This window comes from Xenopus tropicalis, chromosome 7 (assembly GCF_000004195.4).
Source record: "Xenopus tropicalis strain Nigerian chromosome 7, UCB_Xtro_10.0, whole genome shotgun sequence".
NCBI classification, from domain to species: domain Eukaryota; kingdom Metazoa; phylum Chordata; class Amphibia; order Anura; family Pipidae; genus Xenopus; species Xenopus tropicalis.
Genome location: NC_030683.2, coordinates 26764774 through 26786484, shown reverse-complemented (window position 1 = coordinate 26786484; position 21711 = coordinate 26764774). Strand labels below are relative to the sequence as shown.

The following is a 21711-nucleotide window of genomic DNA, read 5'->3' as shown; positions in this document are numbered from 1 at the left end:
CAGACAATAGTCTACTAAGTTAAACCTCTCCAAATGAACGAGTGTATATATATATATATATATATATATATACGAAGTGCTGGGAAGCTGCACACCATAAGGAACAATAATACCTGGATGCCTGTGGCAAAACAAAATCTAGACAGGCATGGGGTGGCTTTAGCCTTTCTCTTTGCTTGTTTGGGTTGCCTAGCAACAACATTGCCGCCCTTTTTGGGCTTAACTTGTTGGTCTCTCACTGTGGTGTGGTATCCCTGACAAAAGTTCCTGTGAGGAACTGAAACGTTGGTCACAATAAACCTCTGAATATTATTTCACATCTTCGTGACTCCTTGTGAAAATCTGGTGTGTGCCGTCACCCCATGCCTATATATATATATATATATATAAGCATAACAGAGTGACAGCACTCACGGGTTTTCACAAAGATAATCAAAAAGATAACAAAATTGCTAGATGCAAGTAGTGAGGTTTTTATTAAAAACCTCACTACTTGCATCTAGCAATTTTGTTATCTTTTTGATTATCTTTGTGAAAACCCGTGAGTGCTGTCACTCTGTTATGCTTATTGTATTCCTTGCTCTGGCACCCGGGCATCGCTACAGATTGAAGGAGTGCTTCCTGTACTGCACCTTTATATATATATATATATATATATATATATATATATATATATATATGTATCTATATACACAAGTGCCTCTTAAAGACAAGAGAATCTGCCATTACAGCATCACCTGGCAGGGCAGTCCACAACCTCACTGCCTTCACCGTGAAGAACCACGTCCCCCATCTGCCTATAATCCCCTCTAATGTACTTGTAAAGAGTAATCATGTCCCCTCTTAATTACACCTTGGGTCATATTTTTGTCCCTAAAGGCAGGTTAAAAGGAGGCTGCCATGTGAATCCACTGTTGCATTTCTTTCCATTAATGATCGCGTGAAGCTTCCCATAATCCCTCTTCCTTTCATTATTTTCTTTAACCTTAAGCAAGTACAGAAGTAAAACTTTGTTTAGCAGAAGGATTTGTCTCCACTTATGTCATTAATATTTGATTTCGATATTTAGAAAAGTATAGCGTGCTGCAAGCGCTTAAGAACAAAGCCTCTAATCTTTATCCACAGCTTTCCCTGTCAGCTCAAATCTTGCAGTTCTTCGGCACATCAATAGGCCCAAGTACGTGTTTCTTTCCCAGGTTGTTAAACAGATCAGCAGCGCTATATCGGGTCAGAACATTACAGAACCAGCACACCCTGGCATATATCCCTGTCTGAAGAGCCCTGTATTAAAGTGGGCGTTCATTGGAAATTTGCTTTTATTATTTTGTAGATAGACTTGGGCTTCAACTGGACCTTTTTATTGTTATTTGTATTTCAGTTCTTCCTTTTCCAGCCTAACATGCACTTCTGTATGTGCCATTGCATCTGCCTGCCCTCTTCTGCGGAACCATGCAGAATCTATAGATGCTGGGGAACATAAATAAGTCAATGTTGTGACCTGATACAATTTTGCAACAAATTTTGCTTTTTCAACCTGCAGCAGAAATGTTTGTGAATCTGTGCTAGAATTTTTAAAGGGATTTTTTTTACCAGAAAAAAAGCTTAGTTTTTTGTGCAGGGAAAAATGCAAATGGGAGTGTTTTGCCAGAACAAAACACCAACAGCATTAATAGAATTCCTCTATTCATATTTTTTCCTAAAAAAATACCTGCTTTTTTGCCTTAAAAAAAACTGACCAGCTGGCTCAGATCTGTTATAGATCCTATACGATAACCGGCGGTGTTATAGATCCTATTCAACAGTGATTCCCAACCAGTGGCTCAGGGGCAACATGTTGCTCACCAGCACCTTGGATGTTGCTCTCAGTGCCCCCAAACCAGGTTGTAATTTTTGAATTCCTGACTTGGTGGCAAGTTTTGGTTAAATAAAAACAAGATTTACTACCAAATAAAGCCTCCTGTAAGCTGATAGTGTGCATAGAGGCTGCCTAATAGCCAATCTTAGCCCTTATGATGCTTGTGTTGCTCTCCAAGTCTTTTTACATTTGACTGTGGCTCACGAGTAAGAAAGGTTGGGGATCCCTGCTATACAATAACTGGTTGTGTTATAGATCCTATACAATATTGCTGTGCACAGACTCCATAGTGTAACTGTATGTTGTGATTAACTGAAACAAAACTCTAACTCTCAACCAATGTTGGGAGAACCTTAATTCTAAAAATAATGGGTTCTCAGATTCTCCTGCTCATGGAGAAATGTTTGGGCAAGAATTTAGGCTGGGGAAGATTTGCAAAACAAAGCGCAATTGGACCAGAACAACCATTGATGTGAGTCACATCTGGCACAAGAGTAACATGCCAAAGACGTCTCCATACATGAACTAAACGCTATGTACCCTCATTGTACCCACTAGATCGGCCCTCACTACACCCATAGGATGGGCCCTCACTGCACCCACAGGATGAAGCCTCACTCCTTGGATGCAGTGACTGTATATGGCAGGTATGGGATCCCTTATCCAGAAACCTGTTATCCAGAAAATAACAAAAAACATTTTTAGGGACAGAGTGTTATAACTGTATTATATCTGCCAGTGTATGGTATACTGGCAGCTTAAGAAGTGAAGAGAAGGAAGTTGGCCATATATACCAAGTATGGCCCAATGTACAATATCTGTTTGTCTGGCCTGTGAGATGATCAGTCAATAGCATACACTATCATCTAGCAGTTAATAATTCATATGTGCAGATAACCCTTTCTACAAATAATGACCACTTGTTTCCACTTATAAACCCAGAAGTACTCATACAAAGAGCAAATAAATAGATAGTACATTGAAATGCAGATGGATGCAAGGTTTTGCCTATAAATTAGAAGGGTTAATTTAGGTCAAGCTTTGACGGAAAGGCTCTAGGACTGCTAACAGCCTGAGCACGCAATCAACATTACTTATGTCAAGATAATATATTACAATTTTATGCATAAAAAGGGATTATCATGCAAGTGATGCAAATATATTTTAGCCTCTGTCCAAAAATCAAGTGAGACACAAACGCAGGCTCCGTATCCCTTCTGGCAGCAGAGCTTTACCCTTCACATTCAAGGCCACAATTAAAGCAGATTGGCATCGTTTTTCATTAAATAAATAGCTATCTAGCAATGATTCCGTCAGAGGCACAAGAACACTATATTTCATTATTAAAATTTCAGGTCATAATAAAAATGACCTTATCTGTGTTATTTAGTATGAAAATGTGCCATTTTTTTAGTCTGCCTAAATATGTCTTGACTGTCTGCAACCTTCAACTGTAGCCCAGCAACATTATAGAAGCATTCTTATAGGAGAAGGAAAGGTTCAATCACTGATTAAAATCACTTACCTGATACCCCACAGTGCTTCTATCAGCAGAAACCTGGGTACTTCTGAGCAGCTATACTCTTCCTGCACATGCATTTGCCCAGGATTTTTAAGAAAGAACGAAGGGAAGTACCGTGAGCCAGTGAAGTTTCCTGATAACAGGAGCACTGGCCCATGGTATCAGGTAAGTGATGGTGGGGGCATAATATTTGGCACCCCCGTGTTTGAACCTTTCCTTCTCTTTTAAAGACAGCATTACTGTATAGGGGAAGCAGCCCATGGTGCTCATTCAAAGTAGCACTTCTATGGGGGGGTCAGGCTGCCCGCAGGCAGAACACGGGCAATGGGATATTCACAGGGCTAACACAGGTCTTTTCTCAACTCTTTGGAGTGGAGGTTTGTGGTAATTCTCTTATATGCAGGGCAAGATGCAAAATGCAAGTAACATGGTGGTTTGGCTTGGTTTGTGCCCTGCACATAGTAAGTGGTCCCTTATGACAGTTTCTAAAGTTTCCCAGGGCCAGAGGCCCATTTAGTGCAAGGGGGATACTCCAGCTAACACCCTGCCTGCTTCTTGGACATCTGTTGCCCCTTATTCTATTATGCCCTTGGCACATGGAGTGGGCACTTGGAGTGTATTCTTCACTTGTCATTGCCATGTTCGGGCACGTCTCTGCCAGCTGAAAAAATTCAGCAGAGGATGTGCCAAGGGTCTTTAGCAGCTGTTTGCCTTATTGCGCCAGTGCTGGTAATGTTTCCCCACCCAGAGAGCAGGCTGCAACTAGTGTAGCCACCTTTCTAACATTCTCTTACTGGCCTTCTGGGGGGGCAGCTTGTGCAGTAAGGTGGAAAGTTATTATAGCAGAAGGGGCGGGGCTATGATTTGTTAGACGGGTTGAAACTGATTAAGGAGATCAGGAAAGAGCAAATGTTGGGACAGTTCAGGGGCTTAAAGGGATGGGTTTCACCTTAAAGTTAACTTTTAGTATGCTGTAGAATGGCCAGTTCTAAGCAACTTTTCAATTTGTCTTTATTTTTTACAGTTTTTTAAATATTTGCCGCCTTCTTCTATTTCCAGCTTTCAAATGGGGGTCCCAGATCCCGGCAGCTAAAAAACGACTGCGCTGCCAGGCTACAATTTTATTGTTATTTTTTATTTCTTATCTTTCTAATCATCCCCTCTCCTAGTCATATATCAGTCTCTCATTTAAACTGTTCCCTGGTTGTTAAGGTAATTTGGACTCTAGCAACCAGATAGTTGCTGAAATTCCAAACTGGAGATCTGCTGAACACAATATGAAGTCATTAAAAAGCACCAATATTAAAAAATGAAGACCAATTGCAAATTGTCTCTCTACATCAGGGGTCCCCAACCTTTCTTACTCGTGAGCCACAGTCATATGTAAAAAGACTTGGAGAGCAACACAAGTATCCTAAAAGTTCATGGAGGAGCCAAATAAGGGCTAAGATTGGCTATTAGGCAGCCTCTATGCACACTATCAGCTTACAGGGGGCTTTATTTGGTAGGAAATCTTGTTTTTATTCAACCAAAACTTGCCACCAAGTCAGGAATTCAAAAATAACTACCTGGTTTGGGGGCACTGAGAGAACATCCAAGAGGTTGGGGAGCCACTGGTTGGGGATCACTGCTCTACATCATACTTAAAGTTAACTCAAAGGCAAACAATCTCTTTAAGTGGGTGGTCCAGGGGCCCTAGATGGATGATACTGAGATAATATGTGCCATGTTAGAAGTTAGTATGTTTTATGACATATAAATGTCCCTCACTGTTAAAGGGAAATCAACATACAAGCCTAACCCATGCAACTTTCAAAATATTATACAGTACTATTTGCTCATTTGACATCAAGTCAAATATCACTGAGGCCTCGGGGTTTGTATATATTCTTTTATGAACACAGATAGATATCAGTTATAAGCCATTAATTCAGCCACCTGTGCTTCTTCATAAATGAAACATTCATTCGCATCACTTGAGGGTTTGAGCTTTCCAACCTGCTCACACATTCAGTGAACCCTGCAGGGTGTTGCCCTTTAATATCAAAACTAAACGTAGGAAATATCAAATTGGCATAATGTGTAGTCAAGCTAATTCCTGGAATTTATGTCAAACCCTTTTAATTCTAGCACTGTGTTTATATTAGCATCCAATTTCCCCACTTCCGAGAAACCCACCATCTATTCAGGCATTTTTTATTTAAATGGCGTATATGGCGCTGATGTTTTCATTGTTGTTTAAGGCTAAATCATTTTAAAATACTACAAAAAAGAGTTCTTTTGAAAGTAAAATAGGATAATCCAGTATGCATGGTATATTGGAATATTGGAATAATATTAGTTTATTCAAATAGTAAGGAAAAAAAAAGACAGCCAAGAACCCTTTCAATTCTTTAAGACAGTTGTTTAAAAACAAAACTGACATTTGCGAGATCATAAAAATATTAAACAAAGAGAAAAAAAAAGATAAATATGGATTTTTTTCTACCTGTCACTTCCCAAACAAGAGAATAATGGAAATGTAGCCCCTCTGCATTTAGAGCAGCCAGCAATATATCAATGTAAGGCCTGTCTCTTTCAATCAGATTTACTCCTTGCTTACTTGTTATGTGATGGTGACCTCAGACCTTTTGAATGCCAAAAAGCAAAAACATCACTAAAATACTGTTCAGAACTCCCCTTGATTGACTAAATGCCAGCCATCTTTAGTGGAGGAGCCCCTTAATGTGCATTCAACATTCAAGAAGCATGAGTCAGGGGTATTGCTGCTCTCTATATATAAAAGTTTGGTGCATGATGTAAAGTTCTGCATTGGCAGCCCTGTCCTTTACCACTGTAAGTAGGGTCTCACCTTTTCTTCTTGGTCTTACTAGCAGATGACATGAGACAGGGTCAACAAGGGGCATGGTCGTGACATTTCAGGGGCAGGATCATAATGCTTTCGGGGTGGGGCCCTGTCCGTAGTGGGCAAAAAGGGTCCATATTTGGTGAGCAGGCAGGGTTTAGGGAGCAGAGAGTGGGGAGGGGCAGATTAGAGGCAGGCTGAGGCCAATGTCAGCCAATGGGCATGTCATAAGTACAGGGCCTATATGCATCCTTTACCCATCAGAACTCCATAACATGTGTAGGGAAGTGGTAAATTATGCCTTTCCCCACTCTGTGGTCCCCTAGTTCTCTAGACAGCTATAAGGGTCCTTAATGTAATGGGAAGTAAGTCCCTTGTTCCTGGGTCATAGCATGACCCCTTGTGCATTTCCACAGTTTGGCCATAAGGTGGCACTGTGTATATAAAAGGCTGAGCAGCCATGAGGCAAGAGGCCATTTTGTGGAGCTCTCTCCATGAGAGGAGAGCTCTACTCTGAATAGGTAGCTTTAGAAAGAATAGGCAGTTCCTGTTATAGATCACACTAGGTGTGATAGACAGGCAGGGCTATTTAGTGAGCCGCATTTGCTCCAACCAGGATTGTAGAGGCATTATAAGCCGGGTAAAATACTACCCAGAGTAGGGTTAACAGTGTACAGACCTAGGGTTAGATATTGATCACCCAGGTTCCACTGGAAGCATATACCTGAAAGCTGGGAGTTAACCCATTGTGCCCTGCAGCTAAAGGATTATTGTGACTATTCCTTGTAAGTACTGCCTATTCTGTGAGTTGCTACTACCTACCTATTCTGTGCTGTAATTACTACTAAGTGGCTGTGTAAATAAACAGTTCATGGTTTCAATGTTAAGAACCACTGGCGCCCATTTATTAAGAAATACAACACATATCTACCTGGCCTCCATACAAAGCGAGGGCTCACCCCTGAAGGATACAGTCTCATCCTGGGTAAAATTCGGTGTAGCTTGTGGTAATAGAAGGGCTAATTTACTATAAGCTTACACATGTGTATCTAATTGGGGAACAAGTTAGGGAACAGGTGGCGGGCAGCAGGGCGGAATCCAGCTAACTCTCACCCAACTGCTCCTCATGAACACACTGCTTCCTAATGCCGTAGGCACGTTATTCATGGGGGGCAGAGTAAGTGTTAATGTAAGGACCAGCAGCCACATGTGCTGAGGTGCAAATTATGAAAATAATGCAGGTTTGCACTTTTTTTTTTGTACTTTGCACCCTGCCCCACTATCAGTAAATGAGACCTAAGCTTGATGCCACACAAAATGTTTTGAATAGTCAAATCCAGGAAGAGGAATGCCATGTTAAGGGCAAAACTATGCAGTACTGCTGTAACAAAACAAGCCACTGACTGGGACTGCAGATTCCAGTCAAGCATTGGCGCTACAGGTAGGGTTGCCACCTGTCTGGTTTTGACAGCCTGGTTTTCAGAAGGGCTGCCCGGGTCAGTAACATTGACATGGTGATCGATGCATCATAGCCCCGCCCACGTGACATCACAGTCCACCTCCTGCCGGCTAAGAAAGCCAGCAGGCAACCCTAGTTACAGGAGTCCTGTGTCTCTGCTATATGGGAGAGCAGGTGCACTATTTCTACTGTACAGCGCTGCGTACATAAGAGCGCTTTATAAATAAAGATATACATACATACATACTATAATTTGGCATGCCTCCACCCAGGGTCTGGGCAGATTGGGCCTTAATACCCCTCCCTTGGAACTTGACATAATATTACAGATTGTTTGGTCTCTGAGCTGCTGGCACTTTCTTCAGAGCCCTGACAAGGTCTCCCTCTCATTCCACACCCTAAACAGAGAGCGATTTTGTGCCACTGGGGTTCCCACTGACTTTCCACACACAGTAATGTGGAATCTTACAGACACTTTCCTCTCACACTGCTGCGACAGGGGTGGGGACTCATTTTACTCTTCCCTTTCCCTGCACAGAAACAGCACCGAGGGTGGGACAGGGATTCACAGACTCCTCACACATAAAAATAAAATACTGCGTGACAGAAGCCAGTGTATACACAGTGCCGGTTATACTGAGAGCAGCGTGAGGCAGGGGCTTCTGGGGCTCCGGATAGAGCCTAGTCTCAGTGCACACATACAAATATACCTCTATTTACCCACAGTCTGCAGTGCAGTCAGGGCAGTGCAGAGAGGGCACCCACTTAACAAAGATCCCCTTAGCGCAAACCTGCTTCCCAGCATAACAAGTTAATGCCAGTCCCCCCAGCAAGACAATATTTCCAATAAGCCCGGTGCACAGTCACTGTGTAACCAGCCCACCCACTGCCCATCTCCCACCCACCTGTTTCCCTGCACTCCCCACCTATCACTGTCCAGGCAAAAGACCCCATGGTCTGGGCCCCCCTGTCCCCCAGGCAGGGCCACCATCAGGGGGGGAGAGGGGGTACTGGTGTGGCAGGCTGGTAAATTCTTTTTGTAAAGGGGGCCTGGGTGCGCTGTGAAAGTTACACAATCTGCGTAACTTGCATATAAAGTTACGGCAAAACTTACACAATTAAGCAAACGTAACCTGCCTAGAGCCTTAAAAAACTTACATATCAAGTAAAATACAATGCAGAGAAGCTTGAGTGAGCAGGCAGGGGGCAAACTCCACTGACCACCAATTAATTAAAAAACTTAAGGTAAATTCCTTATTAGCCCATTAATAAACTATTTTATTAACTATTTATATAGACTGTTATTATAAAGTAGCATCAGCTATTTACAGTATATTACGATCTATTTAACTTTTCAGCAGGGTAATGGCTGATTTTGGGGCCCCACAGCAGTCCCTATGCTTAGGCAATTTATGTAACTTACATTACATTCAAATAAACCTATACAACTTACTTATAAACTTCACTGCCCCTCCCCAATTTAAACACTGACCTATTAGCACATTTCTTTTTACTATTTTTGTAAACTAATACTGTCAAGTTATTGGGCCCATAAATTGACGTAGTTTATATAACCTTGCACAAAAATTCACATTACTTCTATGCAGAGTAGGGGCAAGAAGGAGTGTAGGGTTTAAACTTAGGGCAAACTCCACTGACCCACAATAAATTGCCTATTAATTAGAACATTAATAGAACTCTTTACATAAGGTGCTTATTATAGAGTAACATCAGCTGTTAATATTGCCCACACAAGGGGAGTGGGCAAAATTTTTGTTCTGTGTGCTTGTGTTTATAGGGGGGCCCATATAAATAACTTGTACGGAGCCCAACATTTTCTGCCCCCAGGGCCCCCTGCAACTGCGGGGGTCTGCTTCATTTATACAGTTACGCCACTGCTGCTTCTCCTATAATCATCACATAGCTCCCTGCTTTGGGCAAGTAAAGCTGTCTGATTTGGCCACCCACATACTTAGCCAAATCAGCATCATAGACAGGGCACCCATTAGACAAATACTGTATTGGGGCAAACATGCCAGATAGATAGCTGGCCCTAACAAGGACTCCTAGAAAGAGTCAATAGCTTTTATTGTCCAATGCATGGCCAACTCAACACCAGTAAATTACAGCTCTGAACTGGCAGAATATGGAATGGGGTATGGAAATTGCCGGTGGGCCCCAGTTGGCCTGCCATGCACTAAGCTAACATCAATTACTGAGGAGCTTTAGCTCCCCTTTGGGTCCAAATTCAATAGCGGCGCAAAGGACATATTTGCATACTAGCTCCCACAATTCCTGTGGTGTACTTTAAAGGGAAACACACTCAATTGTTGCTCTAGGCAACTTTCCAATTTGTATTCTTCAAAAATGGTTTTTAAGTTCTATGTAAATATAATTGCCAATGTGAGCAGGATATGTTCCTTTCTAAAAAGCGCTAGTTCTGACCCTTGAAACTTAAAAGAAAGGTGATTAAAAGTCAGAAAGCAGCGGTACAGAAGGAAAAAAATGAAAAGTGCTATTACAGGTATGTGACCTGTTATCTTTCCATAATTTGGATCTCCATAACTGAAGTCTACTAATAAATCATTTAAATATGTAACAAACCCAATAGGCTTGTTTTACCCCCAATAAGGGGTAATTATATCTTAGTTGGGATCAAGTACAAGGTTCTATTTTTTTTATTACAGGGAAAAAGGAAATCATTTTTAAAAATTAAAATGATTTGCTTATAATGGAGTCTATGGGAGATGGCCTTTCCGTAATTTGGAACTTTCTGGATAACGGGTTTCCGGATACGGGATCCCATACCTGTAATAGTAATTACTTTTATAAGTAAATAAGACAAAGAAGCACAATACAATGCAACAAACACAGGAAGCTGACACCTTATTTCAAACAATGTTTATTTTATTTTATGCATACATATGTCAAAAAGAATATATTTTGTATTTAGCAGGGTTTAGGTTCATTTTAGGATAAGGTACAAGCATTTTTATTATGCCTTTAACATCTGTGCAACATCATTATTATACTAAAAATAAGAGAAAAGAAAGTTGTGCAACACAGACAGTGGCATAAAGTCTTGCACATATATGTAACGTGAGACAGCAATAGCACAAAACATGCCACGGGCAAAGAACTAGAACAGTTGTGTAGAACAGTCCACTCTACAGCTCTTGTTGGTCTGCTGCTTACTAACAAGAGGTTACCACTGTATTGCCCATATACTGTAGTGTCTAATAAAGTCTAATTGTGAAAAGGCGCTATTCAGCATTCACTACAGTGGTAACAGTGAGTAATGGCTACTCTTTAATAGGGCAGTTGACTTTGAGTAAGTTATAGAATGGTCAGTTATTAGGAACATTTCAACTGGTCTTTATTTTTTTTAAATAGTTTTTGAATTACTTCCTTTACTTTTCTGACTCTTCTCAGCTTTCAAAGGGGGGTCACTGCCGCTGGAAGCAGAAAAAAGAACTTATTTACTTATTTTTTATTACATTTTTCAGTTTCTGATTCAAAGCACTGCCTAGTTGCTACGGTAAAATGGACCACAGCAACCACATAACTGCTAAAATTCCAAACTGGAGAGCTGCTGAACAAAAAACAAAAAGATACATAATTCAAAACCACAAATAATAAAAAAATATAGACCATTTGCAAACTATCTCAGAATAGCACTCTCTACAGCATATTAAAACATAATTTCGAGGTGAATAACCCCTATAAAGAGCTGGTGGGACACTCCCCAGGGTAAAGATCTGCTGGAGGATCCCCATTCCCAAAGGGCATGGCAGCCACTTCTGCAGGATACTGACATGCTGCCGTAAAACCTAAAAATAAAACAGTATTCCTTTAAGTGAATGAGAGAGTGAGACTTAAAAAGCAGCAGTTCCATATGGGTTTATTTGAAGCACTGGGTTGGCTGGATGTATTGTAGCCCCAGTAACTGGGTATCTTGCTTTGAGCTGCAATCAATGCCAGCACAGTCTTATCAACAGAATTGTTCCTTCAAGGCTGTGAACATCTTACAATGAGAATTAATTTTCCGATGCCAGGAAATTAATTGAAACAAATAAGACTTTAAAGATTTTCCCTTGTGTATGGGGATAAATGGTACAATGACCTTGGGCAAATATCTCTCCGTCTGTGGCCCAGAAAGCACAAGAATAACTGGAAGGCTAATGACACGTGTGGCAAGGTGTTACGCTTTCAATTAGAGATTATGTTTGCGCACTATAAGCATCAGGGGTGCCATAAACTTCTCTTGGGGGCTATTCATAGCAGTTTGTCTCAAGGAGAATGTATGTGGCTTTATTTCAGTTTTGAGGTTCTGGGAGTTATAGTTCTAAGCCATCTCAAGGGCCACATGGTCAAGAGAAATATATAGAGAAACTCAATGTAATAGCTGAACTCTCTCACACCCATACACTCATATTGTAATAAAGAAAGACCCCGCACTATATCCACATCACAGGGTGCGCATTGTGTAAAACCCATATACTCATGACTATGACTCAATGGAGCATTTAAATAAGTCATTGCAAGTGCAGGAATATTGAGAAACTGTGCTCCATAGTGAACTATGGTTCACTACCTAGTGCATAACTCTGTAAAGTTTGAAGGCCCTGGTGTTATTACTGTGAGAATGGCAGCAGGTTGAAATCCCGCCAAGTCAATAGGTAAAATCTGATTGGCTGTTCACAGCTCTGCCCACTTTTGGGCTGACCCCATGTCTATGTGATTCAAGTTTGGGGAGTGTAGCCTCAAAGATGTAAAATTGGCAGCAGTTTCAATTTCCCCATTAAAGCAGTCAATGGGTGAAATTTGATTTGCTGTTGTTGGCCCTTCCCACTTTGGGTCGCTGTTTCATTCGGGGTGACCCCATGATTATATTATTCAAATTTGGGGGCTGTAGCTTCAAAGCTATAACAGTGGCAGCAGTTTGAAAATCTTCCCTGTCAAAGTCAATGGAAAAATTTGGGAGTTCAGAGCGGCGCCACAAAATGACAGGGGGCGGGATTGCAAAGAAAAGCCCAAGTAACCTTCTCCACTATAGGGCGAAGAGAGGGCACGAAGGGCGTGTGGAGAGTTTGGGTGTTGTACCCCTAAAACTGTAGGAGGAGTAACGTTTAGAAAATGGGGGGAGCTAAGAAGAAGAAGAACTAGAAAGGGAAGTTGAGAACAAACTTCATGTTGGGTTGAAAAACGTGAAGTCTCTAAATGAAATCTGATCTGTTGTTGGCTCCGCCCCAGTTTAGGGACCCTAGGATTAATTACTATTATTATTATTAACATTTATTTATAAAGCGCCAACATATTCCACAGCGCTGTACAAATAGTTGGGTTTCATACATTGGACATACAGAGTAACATATAAGGCAATCAATAACCGATACAAGAGATGAAGAGAGCCCTGCCCAAAAGAGCTTACAATCTACAAGGAGAAAGGGTTGAGACACAAGGTGTGGGAGTAGTTAAAGAACAGCAGCAGTTTAAATTTAAACAAATAAAAGTCAATAGGTAAATTGTGATTGGTGGTTGGTGGGTCTGCCCACTTTTTCTAACCTTGAGTTGAAGTCACCCAGTGACAAACAGTGGGCACCCTGGCATAAATAGTGTGAGAATGGCAGCATTTTACACTTCACCATTGAAAGTAAATAGGTGAAATGTGATTGGCTGTTGGTAGCTCCATCCTTTTTCTAAATTTGACCCGCAAATACCCAGTGACTGACTTTGGAAAGTTTAACAACCCTGGAATTAATACTTAAATAATGCCATCAGTTTAAATATAAACCAATGAAATTTAATGGGTGGAAACAGATTGGCTGTTGGTGGCTCCGCCCACTTTTTCTAACATTGAATATGTAGTCAGCCAGTGACTGACTGTGCAAAGTTTGGGAACCCTGATTAAATAGTGTGAGAAAGGCAGCATTTTAAATTTAAACTAAAAAAAAAAATCAATAGGTGAAGTCTGATTGGCTGTTGGTGGCTCCACCCACTCTTTAAAACCTAAAAATGCAGTCCCCTAGTGACCCTGATGTTAATATTGTGAGAATGGCAGCAGGCTGAATTTTCCCCATTGAAAATCAATAGTTAAAATCTGATTGGCTGTTGGTGGCTCCACCCAATTTTTCTAACTCTGAACCACAGTTATCCGGTGACTAGCTCAGCAAAGTTTGGGGACCTTAGTAGTAATATTTAAAGAATGGCAGCAGTTTAAATTTAAGCATACAAAGTCTATAGGTGAAATCTGATTGGCTGTTGTTGGCCCCACTCACTTTTCTAAACTTGTAACGTAGTCACCCAACTGTGCAAAGTTTGGGGATCCTGACATTAAACATGTGAGAATGGTAGCAGTTAAAATTTCCCCACTGAAAATAATGAAAGAAATGTGATTGGCTTTTGCAGGCCCCGCCCACTTTTCTAACTTTGAGTATGTAGTCACCCAGTGGCTGAATGTGCAAAGTTTATGAACCCTGGCATCAAATCAATAGAATTCAAAAGGTGAAATCTGATTGGCTGTTGCAGCCCCCTAGTGACCAACTATGAAAAGTTTGGGGACCCTGGTGTTAATACTGTGAGAATGGCAGCAGGTTGGATTTCCCCATTGAAAGTCAACAGGTGAAATCTGATTGGCTGTTGGTGGCTCCGCACTTTTTCTAACCTCGAACCGCAGTTACCTGGTGCCTTACTCTGCAAAGTTTGGGGACCCTGGTGTTATTACTGTGAGAATGGCAGCAGGTTGAATTTCTGCAAAGTCAATAGGTAAAATCTGATTGGCTGTTCACAGCTCCACCCACTTTGGGCATCAAACAATCATCATATTTTTATTCAGGCTGACCCCATGACTGTGTGGGGAGTGTGGTCTCAAAGCTGTAAGATTGGCCGCAGTTCCAGTTTTCCCATTAAAGTCAATGGGTGAAATTTCATTGCCTGTTCTTGGCCCCTCCCACCTTGGGTCATCCAACAAATGTCGCTGTTTCATTCGGGGTGACCCCATGATTATTTTATTCAAGTTTCAGTTCAAAGCTGTAAGTGTGGCAGCAGTTTGAAAATCTTCCCTGTCAAAGTCAATGGGAAAATTGGGGGGTTCGGAGCGGCGCCACAAAAAGACGGGGGGCGGGATTGCTTAGAAAAGCACAAGCAACCGGCTCTGCAATAGGGTGAAGAAGTGTGGGGAGTTTGGGTGTTGTACCCCTAAAACTGTAGGAGAAGTAGCGTTTAGAAAATGGGGGGCACTAAGAATAATAATAAGAAAAAGCGGAAGAAGAAGCGAAAGTGGAAGAACAGTCTGTGGGTTTTTCAAACCAACATAATAAAGGGAATGAGGAACCTATCTGGATTGGGTGTCTTGGGAATAACATTATGAATGGGCTTTGGGTAGCTCAGTAAAGGCTAGAGTGTCTTGTGCCCCACAAAATCAGGAAAAAACCTTCTCTTGAACAATAAACAATGTCTATGTAGGAACTTTTATTGTTTTTGTTTTTTGCATGCATTCAATGTTTACATGTTTTTTTGTGGAAAGCTCACAATACTACGTCAATCTGTAAGCTCTGTTTAATAAGAGAGTGAGTGGTGTCAGCACTGCTTTTCCTTCTCACCAGTGAACAGAGTGACAGTTTAACTGCCTTCCCCTACTGACCGCTGCCTGGTTAAACCAGTCAAATGCCCCAAAGTTTACATTTTCATTTTATCCTCGGCCCTACACAATTAGCGAATATAACAAATGCATCAATTCTATTGCTATTACACATGCATTTGTGTTCAATTATTCATTTATTTTCTCAGCTGTCTATTCAGGGATAATCTGTGACACCACCATGGCAGGCTAGCAGTGACATCACAATGGTATAATGTCAGTCAGTGACATCACAATGGCATGATGCCTGTTGGTGACATCACTATAGCAAGAGTTAGATTGTGACTAGATCTTAATCACATCACTTTGTGAGGAGCGTAAGTGGTGTCAGCACTGCTTGTACTTCTCACCAGTAATCTTATTATTTTTATCTTTGATTATTTTTATCTTTGATTGAGAAAAAATATGAACACATTTTCATCAAAAAGTTTATTCTTTTTCCTGCCAATATTTAACACTATATGGATTGCTTTTAGTCTTACCACTTCCTATATTATAGCTGCAAAATTTGGACACATTACAACTTCTGTGCCATACTTAAGGTAAGTATATAGAATTTAGCTGAATAGAAACGTCTTCTAGAGCACAGAGCAATCTTTACCATTTTACCAAATTTAATTAGATGTAGGACAGACTTGTGTTTGTGATCTGGCCCTCCATTACATATATATATATATATATTGCATTAAAAGAATACCTTATTCCAAGATCCTAGCAGCAAAAATTAAACTAATACTATTTCCTTTCTATTTGCTGTTTAGTGGAATAGTGAAATATCTTCCTGAGGAAATGTTTGCAAAAATTGCATTCACTATTGCTGCCGGTCTAGGTAAGTTTCCCTACTAGTTTTACTATCTATCTGTCTATCTATCATCTATCTGTCTATCTATCTGTCTGTCTGTCTGTCTGTCTGTCTATCTATCTATCTATCTATCTATATCTATCTATCCTAATCTGTAGCTTTGTATACACACATATTTTGGTTCAAATTTAAAATCTTTTAGAAGAAAGGATAAAATCGTATGTGTGGTGGGTTTTCATAAAACCAAATCATTTTTCTTCTAGATGTTCTGACATATTATTCAATGTATAAATACCAGAAGATTTCCCATCCCAAATCAAGTCAGGTTTGCAACATAATTGTATTAATCCTGGGATTGCTGTCCAGCCTGGGATTGCTTCTAGGGACACACGTATCAGTAAGTGACTTTACATTGCTTCCAATTCTTCTGTCTAATGATTTAGATAGGAAAGCACAGACAGATCAGGGGACTAACATATGTGTTTATTTTTTAGTCAAATATATCGACCACCGTTCACTTAGTGGCAGCCTTCTTGGCCTTTGGATTAGAAGCGGTGTACAATATCTGTCACTGTATCCGGTACTACAGGTCTGTAATGTGGAAGGATCATCGCTACATGATCACGGCACGGCTTGTTTTGTGTCTGATCACTACTGTGCCGACAATAATGTGTATCCTTTTTGGTTTTATGTTCTACTCTGTTGTATATCCTGTACTTATTTAACCAGTCTAGTAATGAAAAGAGATCACTTTGTGCGTTAGCAATGTCTTTTTCCTTAACTTGTGAAACTTCCAGTCGTCGTATTTAAGCAGATTAGTTGCCCATTTTTGAAGATATGCGACTACAATTTTATTGTAAGATCTTATTTTATATATATATATATATATATATATTATGGCTATAATATTTATATTTGTTATTATAACAAATAGACACCAGCATCCCCTGATAGCTAAAGATTAGGGGCAGTAATTCAGCAATAACTTGGAGTACATAGGTTGTACCCCCTGGCCTAGTGGAGGCCTTTGTGTCAGTACAGTGTTATCCATATGCTTGAACACTATGGCACTGGCAGTTGTGGTACCTGCAGCTTTCCCTTGTAATGGCATAATGGTACCAGAAGCCTTTGTGGCTGTTATATAGATTATTGCCCAGGGAAAGAAGCAGCTCTAGAAATGCCCCACACATAATAGCCTATATACAGGCCAACCTATAATGAGTGCAGACTGACAGCATTTATACAGGTTATGGAACTCCAAGGCAACTTCATATGTTACACCAGGGGAACATTATTGTTAATAATATACAAGTTTAAATAAGTCATGTGATACAAGTGCCATCTAAAGCACCGATGATAAATGATGACATTGTTATGACATTACTTGTGGCTTTTGTATGTTACAAAGCAGTCTTTTTATGTATTTTAGCACAGTTTTCTTGCTGTCCATGAATGGCTGATAACGGCTGCAATGTACAGCTACAAAATGACATTTGCCCAAGAACTTCAGGTCAGTGTGAGCATATTATACCATTTCATACATGTAATGTCAGGTTTTTTCATATCAAATGCATGTTCTGTAACAGTAATAAGATAAAATCATTTTACTCATATGATTTTAATCCCCTTAATAATGGTTTTAAGGCCTATTTACTTTGAATGCTCTCTTTGTTAAAACCCTGATATAGTGCCAGGAAATTCATTTACTAAAATGTTCCATTTTCAGTATCATGAGAAAAATGACCAACTCAATAATGTCCACTAGATCAGAAAATACATTTTTATTAGAAAGTTTATTCTCAGGATTCTCATCTCTTTAACCATTCGGAGCCTTCTGGAGGCTCCTATATTGAGAATAATAGTAATACTATTAGAATAATTATAGTAGAAAAATAGTAATAGAATAATAATAGAAGTAGATGAAATATTTGTACCACTTCTCTATTCATATTTGTGCATGGTTAGCATTACATTATATTTTTGTCCTCTTATTTATATATTTATTTGTAATATACAGCACCTACGCCTAACATTGCCTAAAAAACTCAAGGATGACTGGATATGCGAGAATAAAACATCTGATAATGATGGAGAATTTACAGTCTAAAAATCACCAGTGAACTGAGAGAGTAAGAGCTGAGAGCTTTGCAGTAAAGGGTAAGACGTTTACAGGGTAACCGTTTTGTGGCTAACTAAGATAACCATAGCAAGCTTTCAGAACATTTTAGTTCCTTTTTCAAGCTGATTACAATGAAGCTGTGGTGCTCTCTGATATATATACAACATTCAGCTCATAGATCAAATAACCAGAGAAAAGGAATATCTGTGTGGAAGGTGTTAGAAAAGTCATATAAGGGGGCCTGCAAGGGACAAACAGATAAGGTACAAGATAATGTGGCTGGATATAAATTAAGGCTCTGGCACACGGGGAGATTAGTCGCCCGCGGCAAAACTCCCTGTTCGCGGGCAACTAATCTCCCCGAGTTGCCTTCCCCTGCCATCCCATCGGCGACAATGTAAGTCGCTGGTGGGATGGCAGACGCGGCAGGGCGATTTCGGGAAATCGGCAAAAAAGACTTGCGAGTCTTTTTCGGTGATTTGCGCGAAATCGCACCGCCGCGTGTGAAGTGTGAAGTAAAAGGAATTCCATGTGATTAACCAGCCCAGTGTCTCTACAGATGTTTGTATTTCTGGCTGGGTGCAGGCAGTTCTGAATCTATATATAATTTGCCATAAATCCAAGGCCCAGGTTCAGTCCCTTCTCCAGAGAGTTTAAAGTTTTCATTAATTTGTACGACCATACCTTCCTTTCATTCTCTGTTTTAATGTTTCCCTTAAGGACCAAGATTCTTAAAGCTTACCCTACAATTCAGCAGATACACAGAACGTTTATTAATATGAGGCTGCCCCCTGGGTGGGTTGGAAATCAGTGAAAAGGGAGGGGGGGCAGCCTGAAGGCCAATCATGTCAATATATGAACGAACTGCACTGCATCTGATCAGTTTCTACCAAGAAAGAAGAGTCAAGAGTCAAGGAGAAGACATTGCAATTATTTGCTTTATAACGAAATTGTGTAAATTTGAAAAAACTATTAAAACAGAATTGATTTCTTACATTTGATTAATTGTATGCATTTAAGTTTTAAAAGAAATAATCTTTTTTATTTTTTTCATATTTGTTAGTTATATGGGAAGAAATATTTTTTAATAAAGCTGTAGGGATCCCCAGAATTGGGTGGTGCCCAGTCTGACCCTACCCTTAAATGAAAGGCACTGAGGAAACCCTGGAAGTACTCCTTGGCCCAGAGTTGGTGGTAGCCTCCCTACGTCAATAGGTGCAGCAGCACTCAAATCAGAACAAGAGGCAGGTAAAGGCAGCGGCTGCACAACTGACTGAGGCCCTTTGGGGCAAACAAAAAGGGTTGTTTAGGGTTGTGTGAGCTAGAGCATTGGTGGAGTGATGGGTACAACTCAATCCAGTGCCTAGCACTTTCTAAGAGCGTGAACTATTATTATGGACAAAGCCAACACTCAGCAACCCCATCTTTTCTTACTTTTCTACAGGGACTGCCGATTGCCAGTTTATAATTCTGTTTACGTTACTGTTGTGTATTTTGCTGCAACTTATGGAAACACACCAGGTAGCCTTGCACCGACACATCATTTTCAGCATTCAAACACTTCAAAGGGCAATTTGTTAACTTTAATAAACCCGATTATTTTCACGGGGGGGGGGGAACGTCACCTCTTTATTTCTCTCCAAGTGTTTGTTTTAGAAGGGACATCTGCTTCCTCTTGCCTCGGTTTTTAGATTTTGAAACGCATCATTTTTTAAAGTTGGAATCATTGCATTTGGCACCGAGCTTCAAGGGCTTACGCACTAGGTTTCATAAAGCTGCATGATCAAAGGGAGAATGTGATGTGCTGCGAGGAGAGTGGGCAAAAAGGAAAACACGGAATAATATTATAAAGGATAAAAGTTTAGAGGCAGTTATTGTAGCTGGATATTCGGTTCAGAGATGAAGGCGACAGATAATTATTCTTGAGGTAAAAAGCGCTGAGTTCTGAAACACAAAGACCACATACCAAGACTTAATGCAATCCCAGAGTAAATTAGACAATATATTCCCGACATGAAAATACCGAGTTCCAAACATCAATAACTGTTGTACAGATGAAATGAGCACACATACGGTAAATCAAACAATCAGATACTGAAAGGAAGAGAGGCAATCTATTCCTCTATTATCCATTCACCCCTCTATTATTCATCCACTGGCATTGCACAGCGAGTTAAACATCATTGTTAGACTTGAACTTTATACATCTGCGGGCATTCTTGGACCTCAACAGAGACATAAAAGAAACAGACATAAACTATATGATAGAAGGCTAATACTAAAATATATGTAGTATTAAAAGATGTTCCAGAGTATTGTAAGAATATTTTGGATAGAAATCACTTTTACTGACAACCCAACCCACCTTCCTTTACGCCAGTCACTCTCATCTTTCTGCTGCTTATGCCAGGGAGGTAACTTTGGGGGCCCCCCACAAAAATAAAATTCCGGACCCCTCTGCAATTTTTTGCAAGGGGGGGGGGGGTCACAGGTGACCTTGGTAGTTATGTGCAGTGCCGGAACTAGGGGTAGGCAGAAGAGGAAACTGCCTAGGGTGCAACAATTGGAGGGCGTCAGGCAGGAATCTCTCCTGCCTACCCCTAGCCCGTGCCGGTTGTTATTACATGGTTGCCTTGGGCGCCCGGTAAAAGACATACATGCCTCTGTTCTGATTGCTGCAAGCAGCAGTTATTAACAGAACCATAACTATAAACTAGATCTAGTTGAAAAAAAAAGCCCAGTGCACCATTTTTTTTTTGCAAATTGCCTTCATCCATAGAATGTCTCCAATTAAAGTGCATAGATACCTGCTACTCTTCAATAAATACACGGACAGGTATGGGGTGGCAAGTAGACATCACACTTGCCACCTTTTCAGGAAAAAATACTGGCATTCCCATATTTTTATCTTTCTTTGCCATTTATAACACTGGCATCAAGAATCATTTTTACTGAGCAGACCGATAAGATAAGGACACTGCCCTCTGCACCTCCCTCCTAATTTTTATCCAGCACAAAGAGCAGAGTGCAGCCAGATCCAGGGAAGAGGTGCTTCCTGAATGCGGCCCCTAGAGCTCTTGCACTTCTTCCCTGGGTCTAGTAAATGACCCCATAGAGTCACTTTGAAGGGCGCTGCTACAATGAGGTGAGTTGAGAAACTCACCTCAGGTGGCAGCGCCCCCAGAGTTACCAGTGGTGGCAAAAACCCTCTCCTGGTAACTTTAAGAACCAAATTTCAATTTTTTAAAACAGAAATTCGTCTCTACACTAGTAATGCAGCCCCCACGGACCTCCTCCTGTGCTGTAAAGGGGCCGAAAACACCCCTACTTTGAAGCAATAACAATTCAATAAACAAATTAATCAAATACAGGTGCCTCTGTAGAATTCTGCATAAGCATTTTAGCAGCACATTGCACAACCTGACTTCATGTTGCAGGTATTTAAGTTTTCATTTTGTAACAACACACAG

General features: G+C 40.6%; 1 protein-coding gene and 1 long non-coding RNA gene across 2 annotated transcripts; both read left to right on the top strand.

Moving 5' to 3' along the window:
- Positions 1-15664: 15664 nt before the first annotated feature.
- LOC116412348 (modulator of macroautophagy TMEM150B-like) lies at positions 15665-17080 on the top strand. Its single transcript, XM_031906485.1, has 6 exons — positions 15665-15862; positions 16082-16149; positions 16386-16519; positions 16617-16794; positions 16920-16978; positions 17057-17080. The coding sequence occupies exons 1-6, from the start codon at positions 15726-15728 to the stop codon at positions 17078-17080; spliced, it is 600 nt and encodes a 199-aa protein (XP_031762345.1). The 5' UTR covers positions 15665-15725.
- A 451-nt stretch (positions 17081-17531) lies between these two features.
- Positions 17532-19235, top strand: LOC116412017. The gene is made up of 3 exons (XR_004223474.1): positions 17532-17632; positions 18140-18279; positions 18962-19235. It is a non-coding gene; the product is annotated as an uncharacterized LOC116412017 (long non-coding RNA).
- The last annotated feature ends 2476 nt before the right edge of the window (positions 19236-21711 follow it).